Consider the following 15,582-nt stretch of genomic DNA (forward strand, 5'->3'; position numbering starts at 1 on the left):
TAATCCTTTTGCTTATCCCTATGTAGCTGGCGACACCCAGAAAGAGTCCTCTGACTGATAGGTCTTCCATCCCGGTTTTCCCTGACGACATCCCTACCCTACCTATGACAGCTTCCCCATGTCCCATCCTTGCCTAGGTCTGGACATTCTACATCGGATCAGGTAGGGAGGGGGACAGAGGAGGTTGCTCAGGTCGTCCCTGCGAGATAGCTCCACTAGTAACAGGTGAGACTTGTGGGGACCTGACACTTTGTGATCAAGCGTGCTCTGCGGATCTTTGCTAACGTGATAAACCCTGCTAAAGAGCGCAGGCTAAAGACACACAGCTGCACAGTGGGAGCTTTGGAAACAAGCGTGCTCCGCAGATCTTTGCTAACGTGGTAAACCCTGCTAAAGAGCGCAGGCTGAAGACACACAGCTGCACAGTGGGAGCTTTGGAAGCAAGCGTGCTCTGCGGATCTTTGCTAACGTGATAAACCCTGCTAAAGAGAGCAGACTGAAGACACACAGCTGCACAGTGGGAGCTTTGGAAGCAAGCGTGCTCTGCAGATCTTTGCTAACTTGGTAAACCCTGCTAAAGAACGCGGGCTGAAGACACAACTGCACAGTGGGAGCTTTGGAAGCAAGTGTGCTCTGGGGTCTTTGCTAACGTGGTAAACCCTGCTAAAGAGCGCGGGCTGAAGACACAGCTGCACAGTGGGAGCTTTGGAAGCAAGCGTGCTCTGCAGATCTTTGCTAACGTGGTAAAAACTGCTAAAGAGCGCAGGCTGAAGACACAGCTGCACAGTGGGAGCTTTGGAAGCAAGCGTGCTCTGCAGATCTTTGCTAACTTGGTAAACCCTGCTAAAGAGCGCGGGCTGAAGACACAACTGCCCAGTGGGAGCTTTGGAAGCAAGCGTGCTCTGGGTTCTTTGCTAACGTGGTAAACCCTGATAAAGAGCGCAGGCTGAAGACACACAGCTGCACAGTGGGAGCTTTGGAAGCAAGCGTGCTCTGCGGTCTTTGCTAACGTGGTAAACCCTGCTAAAGAGCGCAGGCTGAAGACACAGCTGCACAGTGGGAGCTTTGGAAGCAAGCGTGCTCTGGGGTCGTTGCTAACGCGGTAAACCCTTCTAAAGAGTGCGGGCTGAAGACACAGCTGCACAGTGGGAGCTTTGGAAACAAGCGTGCTCTGCAGGTCTTTGCTAACTTGGTAAACCCTGCTAAAGAGCGCGGGCTAAAGACACAGCTGCACAGTGGGAGCTTTGGAAGCAAGCGTGCTCTGCAGGTCTTTGCTAACGTGATAAACCCTGCTAAAGAGCGCGGGCTGAAGAGACCGCTGCACAGTGGGAGCAAGCGTGCTCTGCGGTCTTTGCTAACGTGATAAACCCTGCTAAAGAGCGCAGGCTGAAGACACAGCTGGACAGTGGGAGCTTTGGAAGCAAGCGTGCTCTGGGGTCGTTGCTAACGCGGTAAACCCTTCTAAAGAGCGCGGGCTGAAGACACAGCTGCACAGTGGGAGCTTTGGAAACAAGCGTGCTCTGCAGGTCTTTGCTAACTTGGTAAACCCTGCTAAAGAGCGCGGGCTAAAGACACAGCTGCACAGTGGGAGCTTTGGAAGCAAGCGTGCTCTGGGGTCTTTGCTAACGTGGTAAACCCTGCTAAAGAGCGCGGGCTGAAGACACAGCTGCACAGTGGGAGCTTTGGAAGCAAGCGTGCTCTGGGGTCTTTGCTAACGTGGTAAACCCTGCTAAAGAGCGCGGGCTGAAGACACACAGCTGCACAGTGGGAGCTTTGGAAGCAAGCGTGCTCTGCAGGTCTTTGCTAACGTGATAAACCCTGCTAAAGAGCGCGGGCTGAAGAGACAGCTGCACAGTGGGAGCAAGCGTGCTCTGCAGGTCTTTGCTAACGTGATAAACCCTGCTAAAGAGCGCGGGCTGAAGAGACAGCTGCACAGTGGGAGCAAGCGTGCTCTGCGGTCTTTGCTAACTTGGTAAACCCTGCTAAAGAGCGCGGGCTAAAGACACAGCTGCACAGTGGGAGCTTTGGAAGCAAGCGTGCTCTGCAGGTCTTTGCTAACGTGATAAACCCTGCTAAAGAGCGCGGGCTGAAGAGACAGCTGCACAGTGGGAGCAAGCGTGCTCTGCGGTCTTTGCTAACGTGATAAACCCTGCTAAAGAGCGCAGGCTGAAGACACAGCTGGACAGTGGGAGCTTTGGAAGCAAGCGTGCTCTGGGGTCGTTGCTAACGCGGTAAACCCTTCTAAAGAGCGCGGGATGAAGACACAGCTGCACAGTGGGAGCTTTGGAAACAAGCGTGCTCTGCAGGTCTTTGCTAACTTGGTAAACCCTGCTAAAGAGCGCGGGCTAAAGACACAGCTGCACAGTGGGAGCTTTGGAAGCAAGCGTGCTCTGGGGTCTTTGCTAACGTGGTAAACTCTGCTAAAGAGCGCGGGCTGAAGACACAGCTGCACAGTGGGAGCTTTGGAAGCAAGCGTGCTCTGGGGTCTTTGCTAACGTGGTAAACCCTGCTAAAGAGCGCGGGCTGAAGACACACAGCTGCACAGTGGGAGCTTTGGAAGCAAGCGTGCTCTGGGGTCTTTGCTAACGTGATAAACCCTGCTAAAGAGCGCGGGCTGAAGAGACAGCTGCACAGTGGGAGCAAGCGTGCTCTGCGGTCTTTGCTAACGTGATAAACCCTGCTAAAGAGCGCGGGCTGAAGACACACAGCTGCACAGTGGGAGCTTTGGAAGCAAGCGTGCTCTGGGGTCTTTGCTAACGTGATAAACCCTGCTAAAGAGCGCGGGCTGAAGAGACAGCTGCACAGTGGGAGCAAGCGTGCTCTGCGGTCTTTGCTAACGTGATAAACCCTGCTAAAGAGCGCGGGCTGAAGAGACAGCTGCACAGTGGGAGCAAGCGTGCTCTGCGGTCTTTGCTAACGTGATAAACCCTGCTAAAGAGCGCGGGCTGAAGACACACAGCTGCACAGTGGGAGCTTTGGAAGCAAGCGTGCTCTGCAGATCTTTGCTAACGTGATAAACCCTGCTAAAGAGCGCGGGCTGAAGAGACAGCTGCACAGTGGGAGAAAGCGTGCTCTGCGGTCTTTGCTAACGTGATAAACCCTGCTAAAGAGCGCAGGCTGAAGACACAGCTGCACAGTGGGAGCTTTGGAAACAAGCGTGCTCTGCAGGTCTTTGCTAACGTGGTAAACCCTGCTAAAGAGCGCAGGCTGAAGACACAGCTGCACAGTGGGAGCTTTGGAAGCAAGCGTGCTCTGCAGATCTTTGCTAACTTGGTAAACCCTGCTAAAGAGCGCGGGCTGAAGACACAACTGCACAGTGGGAGCTTTGGAAGCAAGTGTGCTCTGGGGTCTTTGCTAACGTGGTAAACCCTGCTAAAGAGCGCGGGCTGAAGACACACAGCTGCACAGTGGGAGCTTTGGAAGCAAGCGTGCTCTGCAGATCTTTGCTAACTTGGTAAACCCTGCTAAAGAGCGCAGGCTGAAGACACAGCTGCACAGTGGGAGCTTTGGAAGCAAGCGTGCTCTGCAGATCTTTGCTAACTTGGTAAACCCTGCTAAAGAGCGCGGGCTGAAGACACAACTGCACAGTGGGAGCTTTGGAAGCAGGTGTGCTCTGGGGTCTTTGCTAACGTGGTAAACCCTGCTAAAGAGCGCGGGCTGAAGACACAGCTGCACAGTGGGAGCTTTGGAAGCAAGCGTGCTCTGGGGTCTTTGCTAACGTGGTAAACCCTGCTAAAGAGCGCGGGCTGAAGACACAGCTGCACAGTGGGAGCTTTGGAAGCAAGCGTGCTCTGGGGTCTTTGCTAACGTGGTAAACCCTGCTAAAGAGCGCGGGCTGAAGACACAGCTGCACAGTGGGAGCTTTGGAAGCAAGCGTGCTCTGCAGATCTTTGCTAACTTGGTAAACCCTGCTAAAGAGCGCGGGCTGAAGACACAACTGCACAGTGGGAGCTTTGGAAGCAAGTGTGCTCTGGGGTCTTTGCTAACGTGGTAAACCCTGCTAAAGAGCGCGGGCGGAAGACACACAGCTGCACAGTGGGAGCTTTGGGAGCAACCGTGCTCTGCGGTCTTTGCTAACGTGGTAAACCCTGCTAAAGAGCGCGGGCTGAAGACATATCTGCCCAGTGGGAGCTTTGGAAGCAAGCGTGCTCTGCGGTCTTTGCTAACGTGGTAAACCCTGCTAAAGAGCGCGGGCTGAAGACACATCTGCCCAGTGGGAGCTTTGGAAGCAAGCGTGCTCTGGGTTCTTTGCTAACGTGGTAAACCCTGCTAAAGAGCGCGGGCTGAAGAGACAGCTGCACAGTGGGAGCTTTGGAAGCAAGCGTGCTCTGCGGTCTTTGCTAACGTGGTAAACCCTGCTAAAGAGCGCGGGCTGAAGACACATCTGCCCAGTGGGAGCTTTGGAAGCAAGCGTGCTCCGGGTTCTTTGCTAACGTGGTAAACCCTGATAAAGAGCACAGGCTGAAGACACACAGCTGCACAGTGGGAGCTTTGGAAATACGGATGCACTGCAACAACCCCTGTCTTACATTTCGCTTCATGCCGCATATTTCCTGTTTGTAATTGGTATTACAGGTGCTGTTACAGTTTTAAACTAAGGCCAGACACAGACGTACACACCCTTCTGTTGGTCCTGCTAATTGACACCTGTGTTGTACATCAGCAGGAGCTGCACAGGGAGCACTGACCATACCTGTGACCCATCCGCATCTGTGCAAATATAGATCACAAGACTTCTGATCCCTGCGCCTTCAGGCTAAGTCTCATCTGTTGGCTCGTCTCTCAGGAGGAAAGTTTCCTTCTACCAAATGCCCTGATAATCGATTTGCTTTAATCAATCTTAACTAATAGATCAAGCTGTTTGGATTGACCATCTCGGGGTAGAACAAAACATATTGCATGTGGTTGGGGCCAGTCCTTAAATGCACAAACAAAAATAACGTATTTCCTGATTGTTACATCAGTTTGCACATTTCCATCCGTTCTGTTTTTGCTTTAGTAAGTGATAGTCCTGAAGTGACCCTAGTCATGCCGTAGTCTGCAGCCGGTGTACTAAAGGCCAGGATTCTGCTGCCAGGCGCTGATTTTTGAAGTCTCTTTAGTGGCAGGCCCCTCTAGGTGTGGTTCAATCATGCATCTGTGGCCAAGGCTGCAGCAGGCGTCGCTTCAAGGTGTCACCACAGCTCCCTGTTTTGTAGCTGAACTCTGAACTCACGCCTTGTTCTTGGAGGAGTAAGTGGTTGCAGATGTGCATTGGCTCGATGCTGGTAAGTGGCAGGCCTGTAGACAGTTCGCTACCATGAGTGTTATTACCAATGCTCAGTGTATTTGCAGCTTTGTATACCGTACTGCTTGGGGTAGGTCATGCTGTTTATCGACGGATCCTATAGACTTCTACTAGCATGCATGTACCTGTGGTGCACCTTATAAGCAGTGTTTTTATATTTTTGCAGGAATTGGCTGGTTCCAGCTCCTGGAAGGAGAATATCGTACCGGTCACCATGCAGAAGAATACCATGGCGGAGAAGGACAAGTTGGTCGTCGCCCGCGCTGTGGTCCAGCAGTGTCTCTATGCCAAGCTGCAAGTGAAGCCGAGCTCTGAAGAGTCCCCGGCTGAGTGGGTAGAGGTAAGGTGTGACCACTGAAGAGGCAAGCAGCCCACTGTCGCGACCACTCCCTAAAATCTCCGCTTTCCTATCCCTTTGCCTCTCTACAGCTGGAGGAACTCCTGCGAGAGCATCAGCCTACAAGAAGCCCAAGCTCCAGATGCTGCCAACTTTGCCCCTCTTGGCACCTTCCGCTCAACCCTAAGTAGTTCAGCTTGTGCTTTAATCAAGCATGTCCAGAAGTTCCACTAGACCACGCTAGACGCGTGGATTCTAGAAGGATAAAGCATGTGGGAAATATTGCAATTATAATAACCGTATTCATTTTATGATTGTCCACTTCAGATGGTCTCGCTTTAGATGCCTAAGAGCACTCAAACTAATAAACATGCATGTCAGGTGGAGTGAACCCAGGGCGCATTTATCTTTCGTTTTAATGCCGGGTGATTCTGCTTAATGCGGAGGACGCTCACCTTCCAAGGCAGATTCCAAAGAGAAGCTCACACTTGAGTCAGAGGGAAATCTGCTCAGGCTGCCCTCACCACACAATAGGAACAAACAAAAGCCCTGACAGCTAAGACTTGTCACTCATTTGAAACGCTTCTTTTAATCCTCGAAGAATCCACTTTAAGGAACTGCGCAAGTGGTGCAATAAATATCATACTGTTAGCCAGTCTTCTATTCTGCAGCATTAAGTGTCGGTATTCAAAATTGGAGTGAATACTCCATAAACATTGAGATCCCCTCACATGTGCGCCACAGAGAGAACTGTAAACAATTTAGAGTTTCAAATTCTCATTATTGTTATGTCCCACTGAGAACAAATTAAATGGACAAGAGAACTACGAATACAGTATTTCCCTTCCCTAGAGCTGCCTCCTCGCTCTGTCCCCTGCATCAGCAGAGAACATTGGTGTTGCTGCCTTGTAATGTTTTTTCTTGCCATGCATCCCCCACATTAGCTGAGTTTCAATACAAGACTTACACGACTAAACACGATAACTAAAACTGTGCATGTGAATCCCTAACATACCTTTATAGAAGTGTGCCAGTATGTGTTACCTTCATCTACATGTTTCATTGGTGCAGATCTATTACTATTATTATTATAAATATTACATATATAAAACATGTTTTATGTTCTTATATACAGAAGCAGGTCAAAACCTTTTAAAAAGAAGTAATTAAAAAAATATCAAAGAATAATGCACAAAGAAATAAACATAAAATGTAAAAAGGGAAAAGCTGTATATTTAGAAAAATATAATGTTTGTGGATTGTGTGGTTGTAGATACACATGCTCTGCATACTCCAGCCTTGTAGTGTTGGGCTAGGATGCTTGCAAGTTGCTTTTCTTCGAGGAAGTGCCTTGAGCCACGAATTGTAGTGATTCTTCTTTGCTTAGTAATGCGCACGGGCACCCGCTCCATTGTTATATTGTTTTTTTTCCACCATTGGGTTCGGACGTGTATAGATCGGGATCTATGTCCTGCGCTTAAGAATGCCTTTTGTCAGGCCTCCTCATCACTCCTTATCCATTTGGTAACAATCTTTACCCTTCGTTGTTGCTGACAGTCAACCAACAACCATGCCAGCTTCGATGCCTTCAACTGGGGACTCGGCCTCTTCTTGGGGCTTCCTCCCCATACCTCGTCTCTATTCCACTCAACATGCCAGGTCAGGGATGGAAAGGATGCCCTTCCAATCTTGCCCCCCAGTGTCATTCCAAGTTCCTGAGACTGACCATCACCAGGTGTAGTAACCTCTGCCTCTCCTCCGAGCTCGACGATACCCTTCAGTACTATTCAATAATCTTTATTTCATTGCAATTGCATCATAAAAGATATACAAAATACATAATATACATGATCACATTATTATCGACAGATGTACAAAAAATATACAGTCAAGAAAAGTGCTGGTGCGTGACCAAATAATTACCATAACCCTTCGCAGATAAATCATGAGTTGGGGCTTGAAACACACATCAATTAATATAGTTAAAAAGATTATTAAAATATTTACAATGTTAAAAAAGCATTAAATTGAATTATAACTGCCAGTTAACAATTCTCGCTACATACGCTTAAAATGGCAGAGACAATTTTTGTCTAATGAATTTTACAGCCAAGAGAAATCTACTGATGCCAAACACAATTACTTGACTAGTGTCCGTAATTAATATTCTACCAGCTTCCTTATGCAAAGTTGATCCGATATTACGGCACAATGGCACTATCCATTTCCTTCTTGTTTCTACATAGCTTGAACAGAAAAATAGAATGTGAAAAATGTCTTCTCTTACATTATTTGTGCATAAAGTGCATTTGTCGTTGCTAATTTTCCCCCATTTTGTTTCGGTTTCCCGAGTTCTTAGTATGCCATACCTATATTTTAGATACAAGGTTTTCGCCAATGGTGGCTGAATCTCATCAAGAAACATTTCAAACTGGGCCACATTTTTTACCATAAAATTTTTTTCAGTTATGGGGCCATGCGCTCCAACGTATACTGCAGGGAGAAAATTACAAAAAACAATTTGATGGACAAAATGTAGATCAATGTCTTACATTCACCCCAGTACAAGGATCTGGGCCTAAATCCATCGTTTTTTGCACTCCACACCACCCTGGGTCAGATAATGGCTTTATGCAAATCAGCTCTGACCCTGTGCCCCATGGGAACAGTCCAGTCCGAACTACAACAGCCATATCTTTCCCAGACCGGAATCAAGCATCCGAGGAGCGGACCGGTTTCGAGGTAACACCTCTCATCAGCCCGGCTAGCTTGACTCCAGTGGTGTGGAGGCTCTGGGACCCACGTCTGAGCTACCCCAGTACACTCAGGGAGAAAATTACAAAAAAACAATTTGATGGACAGAATGTAGATCAATGTCTTACATTCACCCCAGTACAAGGATCTGGGCCTAAATCCATCGTTTTTTGCACTCCACACCACCCTGGGTCAGATAATGGCTTTATGCAAATCAGCTCTGACCCTGTGCCCCATGGGAACAGTCCAGTCCGAACTACAACAGCCATATCTTTCCCAGACCGGAATCAAGCATCCGAGGACTGGACCGGTTTCGAGGTAACACCTCTCATCAGCCCGGCTAGCTTGACTCCAGTGGTGTGGAGGCTCTGGGACCCACGTCTGAGCTACCCCAGTACACTCAGGGAGAAAATTACAAAAAACAATTTGATGGACAGAATGTAGATCAATGTCTTACATTCACCGCAGTACAAGGATCTGGGCCTAAATCCATCGTTTTTTGCACTCCACACCACCCTGGGTCAGATAATGGCTTTATGCAAATCAGCTCTGACCCTGTGCCCCATGGGAACAGTCCAGTCCGAACTACAACCGCCATATCTTTCCCAGACCGGAATCAAGCATCCGAGGACCGGACCGGTTTCGAGGTAACACCCCATCAGCCCGGCTAGCTTGACTCCAGTGGTGTGGAGGCTCTGGGACCCACGTCTGAGCTACCCCAGTACACTCAGGGAGAAAATTACAAAAAACAATTTGATGGACAGAATGTAGATCAATGTCTTACATTCACCCCAGTACAAGGATCTGGGCCTAAATCCATCGTTTTTTGCACTCCACACCACCCTGGGTCAGATAATGGCTTTATGCAAATCAGCTCTGACCCTGTGCCCCATGGGAACAGTCCAGTCCGAACTACAACAGCCATATCTTTCCCAGACCGGAATCAAGCATCCGAGGACCGGACCGGTTTCGAGGTAACACCTCTCATCAGCCCGGCTAGCTTGACTCCAGTGGTGTGGAGGCTCTGGGACCCACGTCTGAGCTACCCCAGTACACTCAGGGAGAAAATTCCAAAAATGGGATAAACCCAATTTTGTTAACCATGTTTTGACATGTTTAAACCAAGAAATCTTATTGCCAGTATCTAGTTTCAAAACTTCAACCAGTCCATTTTTATATTCAATTAAATCAGGGGTAGTCCACAACCTGACCCATAACAATAACGGTCTTAATATTGCATGTAGATCGGTGCGTCGTATGTTCATATCGAGGAGTAGGGGTAGTAATGGAGTGTTATTAGGAACCTTTAGTAATCCCCTTATGAACTTGTTCTCCAAAATTTCAAAGGTCTTTCTACACACTGGTCCCTAGAGTTCTGCCCCGTACAAAACTGCTGACTGGACCTTGCATCTAAAGAGCTCTAATGCTGGGGTAACTGCCTTATTTGCACATTTATTATGTCTTTTCAGTATCGGATGACAATTTTGTTTGAACACAATTTTTGATTTTTCTACTTGGGGTCTCCAATTTAAAGATGAATCTAATAGTACCCCTAAATAAGTAAAACCTTGTTCATAATCAAGCTTTTCTCCATTCAGCGTTAGGTTTTTTTTGAAACTTTTATGAGGATTAAGAGCCATATATTTAGTCTTTTTTACATTAATTTCTAACCCTTTTGTAATACAATACTGCTGGAACCTATCTAATAGGATCTTTAGGCCCCGTGGGGTTTGTGAAATGAGAATCGTGTCATCCGCAAAGAGGAGGGACGGAACTCGTTCCCCCCCCCAGACGAGGTGAGTCGTTGTCACAATTCTCCATATAAACTGCAATATTGTTGACATAAAGGGAGAAAAGTGTAGGTGCCAGCACGCACCCTTGGCGCACTCCTCTCTTGATAGGGATTGCATCTGTGAGTTCACCATTTGGGCCCCATCTTACCCTAGCATAGTTATTCTGGTGTAACCCAATCACTAGTTTCAATAGTTCACCTGGGAACCCCTGCTTTTTCAGTGATTTCCACAGTAAATCACGAGGAATAAGGTCAAATGCTGCTCGTAGATCTACAAAGGTAACATATAAATTACCTCTGCGGATGATGACATATTTCCAATACATATGTAAATGGGGGGGGGGTTTGTCCTACGGGTCCTGGCTGGACAATAACATTAGTGAAGAAAAAAGGGCGCCAGGGCTCGAATTTGAAACACCAAAACTTATTTATTCAGCTGGTGTAAACCTTCCTTTCAATGATTCAGGAGGGTGTGTATTTATCATTTTTTAACTTGTTCAAAATATGCTCAATCTTTATACAATTTTCAGAGTGAGAAAACATTCCTTAAGCTGTGGAAACAGTTTAAACACATTTTTACATCCATTACAATGCTTTCATTATATTTAAACACAAAACAAAACAGAAAAGATTTTTCATCAATTTTTACATTCAAAACTTTTTGATACATGAAATAAAGAACTGTGAATCATGTACACCTAGGCTCATTCGGGTACATTTGATTGTGAGTACATTGCCCTATTTTATTTATGCGTCTCTTTTAGACAGCCAGATAGCCGACGCGTTTCCAAATCCTTCTCTCTAATCAATGGGGTTCTTCATCGACCTGACCTCAATAGTAAACATTTCCAATAAAGAATTAACGGTACATGAAAAATCTGTATTGGAACTAGGACTTAAATTTGTGCCATCAGTACACACTGACCTTACTAATTTAAAGATTGAGGCCTTGGAGTTTTGTCGCAAATTAAGACTAAAGGCATTCTTTTACCACAGAGAAGACAATAGAGTCAATGAACCCTCTAATCTATCCAACAAATCCACATTCGTGCCCCCATCATATACAATTCCCAAGGAAATAATAGCCTTCGAGCAAGCCGTTCTATCCTCCATCACACAATTAAGTAAACAAAAAATGTTCCTCAAGAGGAACATCAGCAGAGATCAACACATGGCTCTAAACAACTTATGTAAAGACGATTCGATAGTGTTAAAACCCGCTGACAAAGGGGGTGCACTCGTGGTCTGGGACAATATATATTGCAGAGGCTAACAGCCAGATCCAAAACGCTGAGTGGTACAGAGAAGTTAAAGAGGATCCAACTCCACAAATTAAAGCTGAGATCCAGAATAAAATAGTGGAGGGTCGAGACATGGGGATACTAGGAACGAAAGAGTTCCAATACTTAGACAAAAAGAGCCCACGCATCCCAGTGATTTATTTTCTCCCGAAAATTCACAAAAACTTGACTGAACCTCCCGGGAGACCCATTGTCTCCGGGTGCGATTCATTATTGGAACCGCTGGCGAAGTATGTGGATGTATTCCTAAAACCTTTTTTACCCGAAGTTAAATCATATTTGAAAGACACAAGGGACTTTATCAATAAGATAGAAGGGACCCCATTTGATGGAGATCAAGAACTGATGATATCCTTTGATGTCACCAGCCTATACACTCAAATACCCCAGCAGGAGGGACTCGAAGTAATGGAGTATTACCTCGAGACACGACCCAGACCACATAGAGTCCCCACAGACTTTATTATCGACTTGGCGAGAATAGCACTCAAAAGGAACTACTTCCGGTTCTTGGACACGTTCTACGTGCAGGTGAAGGGCACCGCCATGGGGTGTCCTTATGCACCAGAAATGGCGGTGCTCTTCATTGCCCTGTACGAGGAGCGTTACATCTACCGGAACAATCCCTTTCAACAGAACATCACTAAATGGTATCGTTTCATTGATGATATCTGGTGCCAATGGAAAGGGTCTGAAGAAATGCTTGCCCAATTCCATCAGTGGTTAAACACCAGACATCCGGATATAAAATTTACAGTAACATCCAGTAAAACATCCTTGACTTTCCTTGATGTGGTGGTTTTTCCCTATGAAAACAAATTGACAACTACCTTGCATCGCAAAGAGACAGATAAGAACACGATCTTGCATTATGCAAGCTACCATCCCAAAAGCCTAAAATCCAACTTGCCGTACGGACAAATGTTGAGAATCCGAAGGAATTGTTCTAGGAAGGAAGATTTTCTGATCCACTCTCAGATACTAAGTGATCAATTGCAACAGAGAGGCTATCCTCATAAACTTTTGAAACACTCCACCACACGGGCATGGAACACCCCAAGGGAGGAATTATTGAACTCAAAGAAAGAAATCAAACCTCTCGAAAGGCCGATATGTGTCACCACGTTTGGGCCCTATACGAACAAGTTGAAATCAATTATTCGAAAAAACTGGCATTTAATCAAGAACTCAGAAGTCCCAATGGAGGAGCCATTGTTTGCCCTAAAAAAGAACAGAAGTATTGCACAACACATAGTTAGAGCCGACCTGGGCATCAGTCAAGCTAAAACTGATCTACGCACGCTATGGAGACTACCTCCCGTAACAGGCCACCATAAATGTGGCTCGTGTGTTTCTTGCCCCAATACAATAGAAGGTGAAGAATTCCTATTCAATAACATAAAATGGATACACAAAGGATTCTCAAACTGTAAAACGACCAACGTCATATACGCAGTCATGTGCCCTTGTCCCAAGTTGTACATAGGGAAAACCACACAGAGAGCTAATCAACGAATAGCTCAACACAGATCGAGAATCAAAAACAAAGTGCTGTCCGCGCCCATGGTCCAGCACTTTGTGGAACAAAACCATAATGAGACAGATTTTAAATGGACAATCCTGCAAGCCATGAAAATCCCCCCAAGAGGAGGAAACATCGATGCCATGCTACTTCAAAAAGAAGCATATCTAATTTTAAAGTTTAATTGTGTGATGGATGGCCTGAACGAAATGTCCGAACTACAAAGATCTAATTACTGAGCCCCCTGTGAACCCCCACCTATCCCAAAAACCGTACACTTTGAGGAGATCAGAACCAGAGCACTGCACTTATAACAATGACAACCTTTAGAAACACCATTTGTTTTAAAAAAATGCCGAAAACCCGTAAAACTACATATCCCACAATGCTGAGCAGCATATTTAAATGGGAAACCGCGTCCCGCTGAGCGTTGTAACCCGCCCCGAAGACTGACAAACGGAGTGAGAGTCACGCGGCGTGCAGACCCCAATTTGCGGCGTCCAAAGATACGGACCAGGGTAAGCTTCTCCCCGGTCACTGAACCGAAGCTTTAAACTAAAAGAAATATGATCGCGGAGTAACGGCAACTATTGTTGTGCCCCCCCTCTCTTTTCTCATAGAAACTTGAATTATCGTCGAGTGGTCAATCGCGCAACCAGGCACAAATATAGCAACGCTTGGGTCTCCCACCGCAATGCGCACAAGTAAGCAGAACAGATAATAAACGCATTCACAATCACAACAGCATTTTCGGACATGAATTGATATTTAACTTCTGACCTTACAGACCAATAATCACCGCGGAACGCGCACCTAAATTGTTAAACATGGTGATACTGATGTAGTGAAGGATCACACGAACAGGCATACAAGTAAGTGTCAGTGCTCTATAAGTATGTTGAAGGCAACAAGTGAAGATAGAAGCCCAAAAACTTACAACTTTTACCTACCTTCAATTCTTCCAGGTAGTGGTGAAAACTTAAGTTTTACTTGATGCCCCGCCTAGAAAACATCGCCCAACATTATTGCGAAACCAGGTAAAATCAATGTAAAGGCTCTGCCTGTTTATTGATTAGATGACATAAATTTAGAGAGAAGGAGATACTAAATGTCCCTTAAATCTTACACCACAGGTACACAGCCCAGCCCTGATGAAGAACCCCATTGATTAGAGAGAAGGGTTTGGAAACGCGTCGGCTATCTGGCTGTCTAAAAGAGACGCATAAATAAAATAGGGCAATGTACTCACAATCAAATGTACCCGAATGAGCCTAGGTGTACATGATTCACAGTTCTTTATTTCATGTATCAAAAAGTTTTGAATGTAAAAATTGATGAAAAATCTTTTCTGTTTTGTTTTGTGTTTAAATATAATGAAAGCATTGTAATGGATGTAAAAATGTGTTTAAACTGTTTCCACAGCTTAAGGAATGTTTTCTCACTCTGAAAATTGTATAAAGATTGAGCATATTTTGAACAAGTTAAAAAATGATAAATACACACCCTCCTGAATCATTGAAAGGAAGGTTTACACCAGCTGAATAAATAAGTTTTGGTGTTTCAAATTCGAGCCCTGGCGCCCTTTTTTCTTCACTAATATTTCCAATACAGGCAGCATAGCCTTAATACCTGATCGATGGTCCCTGTCTTTTCCCTGAACCCTGCCTGATACTTGGATAAAACCGAGTTTTCCTCCAGCCACGTATTTATGCGGTTTAGAATGTGCCTGGCATAAATTTTCTGTGTTATATCTAAAAGACTGATGGGGCGATAGTTCGCTGGCTCATCTCTATCCCCCTTTTTAAAAATAGTGATAATTTCTGCCCCGTCCCATGTATCAGGGATTTGGTCGTCAGCTGCGATGACATTGAACAAATGATTTAAGTAAGGTGCCCATATCTCAGTATTATGCTTATAAAGATCACCAGGGATCTTATCCAGACCAGGGGCCTTCCCTTGCTTAACAGAAGCAATTGCTGTTTCAGTCTCTTGTATATCAAAGATTACCAATGGGTATTCCTCATTCTCTACCTGGGTTAGTATTTGATTTGGGTTTTTCCGGGAGCTTTTCCTCTGTAATTTGGGCTGCATATAATGATGTAAAGTGATCAACCCATATGGCGTTGTTTAAGAAAACCTCCCTCGAACCTTTATCTGGTTTGTTCCCTTTGGCTACTAACTCCCAGAACTGCCTGTGATCTTTTGTTTTTGCAGCTAATAACATACTGGACCATGAATCCTCATCCCAGGATGATTTGGCTGCAGCTATTGTCTTATTGTAGATTTTCCTTTTTGCTTTAAGTTCTACAGAGCCTTTACTTTTTACTGCATTAATCAGGTCGGTTTTGGCAGCTCGGCATTCCCTGTTAAACCAGGGATTGCCTACAGGTTTTGCATTCACCAACCCGCTCCCTTTCCTAGGTTTTTTAGTGATACGGTCTAACAGTTTTTTACAAAAGGAATTGTGTAATCCAATGAATTCACCAGGTGTACATTCATCCACATTATAAGATTCGAATGTATTCACAAGTGTGGAATAAATGTTAGCCAACAGATCTTCTCTTTCAAGAATGTATGCCCATTTGACGG

At 45.8% G+C, this 15,582-nt stretch overlaps 1 protein-coding gene across 2 annotated transcripts in view; it reads left to right on the forward strand.

Annotated features, from left to right (window-relative positions):
* Positions 1-15,582, forward strand: part of DTD2 (D-aminoacyl-tRNA deacylase 2) — a 70,123-nt gene that overhangs the window by 25,533 nt on the left and 29,008 nt on the right. For both annotated transcript variants that reach the window (XM_086936959.1, XM_086936960.1), the window contains exon 2: positions 5,454-5,627. In XM_086936959.1, the coding sequence (XP_086793085.1) occupies positions 5,502-5,627 (126 nt within the window). In that variant the 5' untranslated portion in view covers positions 5,454-5,501. The remainder of the gene's footprint in view (positions 1-5,453; positions 5,628-15,582) is intronic.

The sequence above is a fragment of the Lissotriton vulgaris genome, chromosome 9 (assembly GCF_964263255.1).
Source record: "Lissotriton vulgaris chromosome 9, aLisVul1.2, whole genome shotgun sequence".
NCBI lineage: Eukaryota > Metazoa > Chordata > Amphibia > Caudata > Salamandridae > Lissotriton > Lissotriton vulgaris.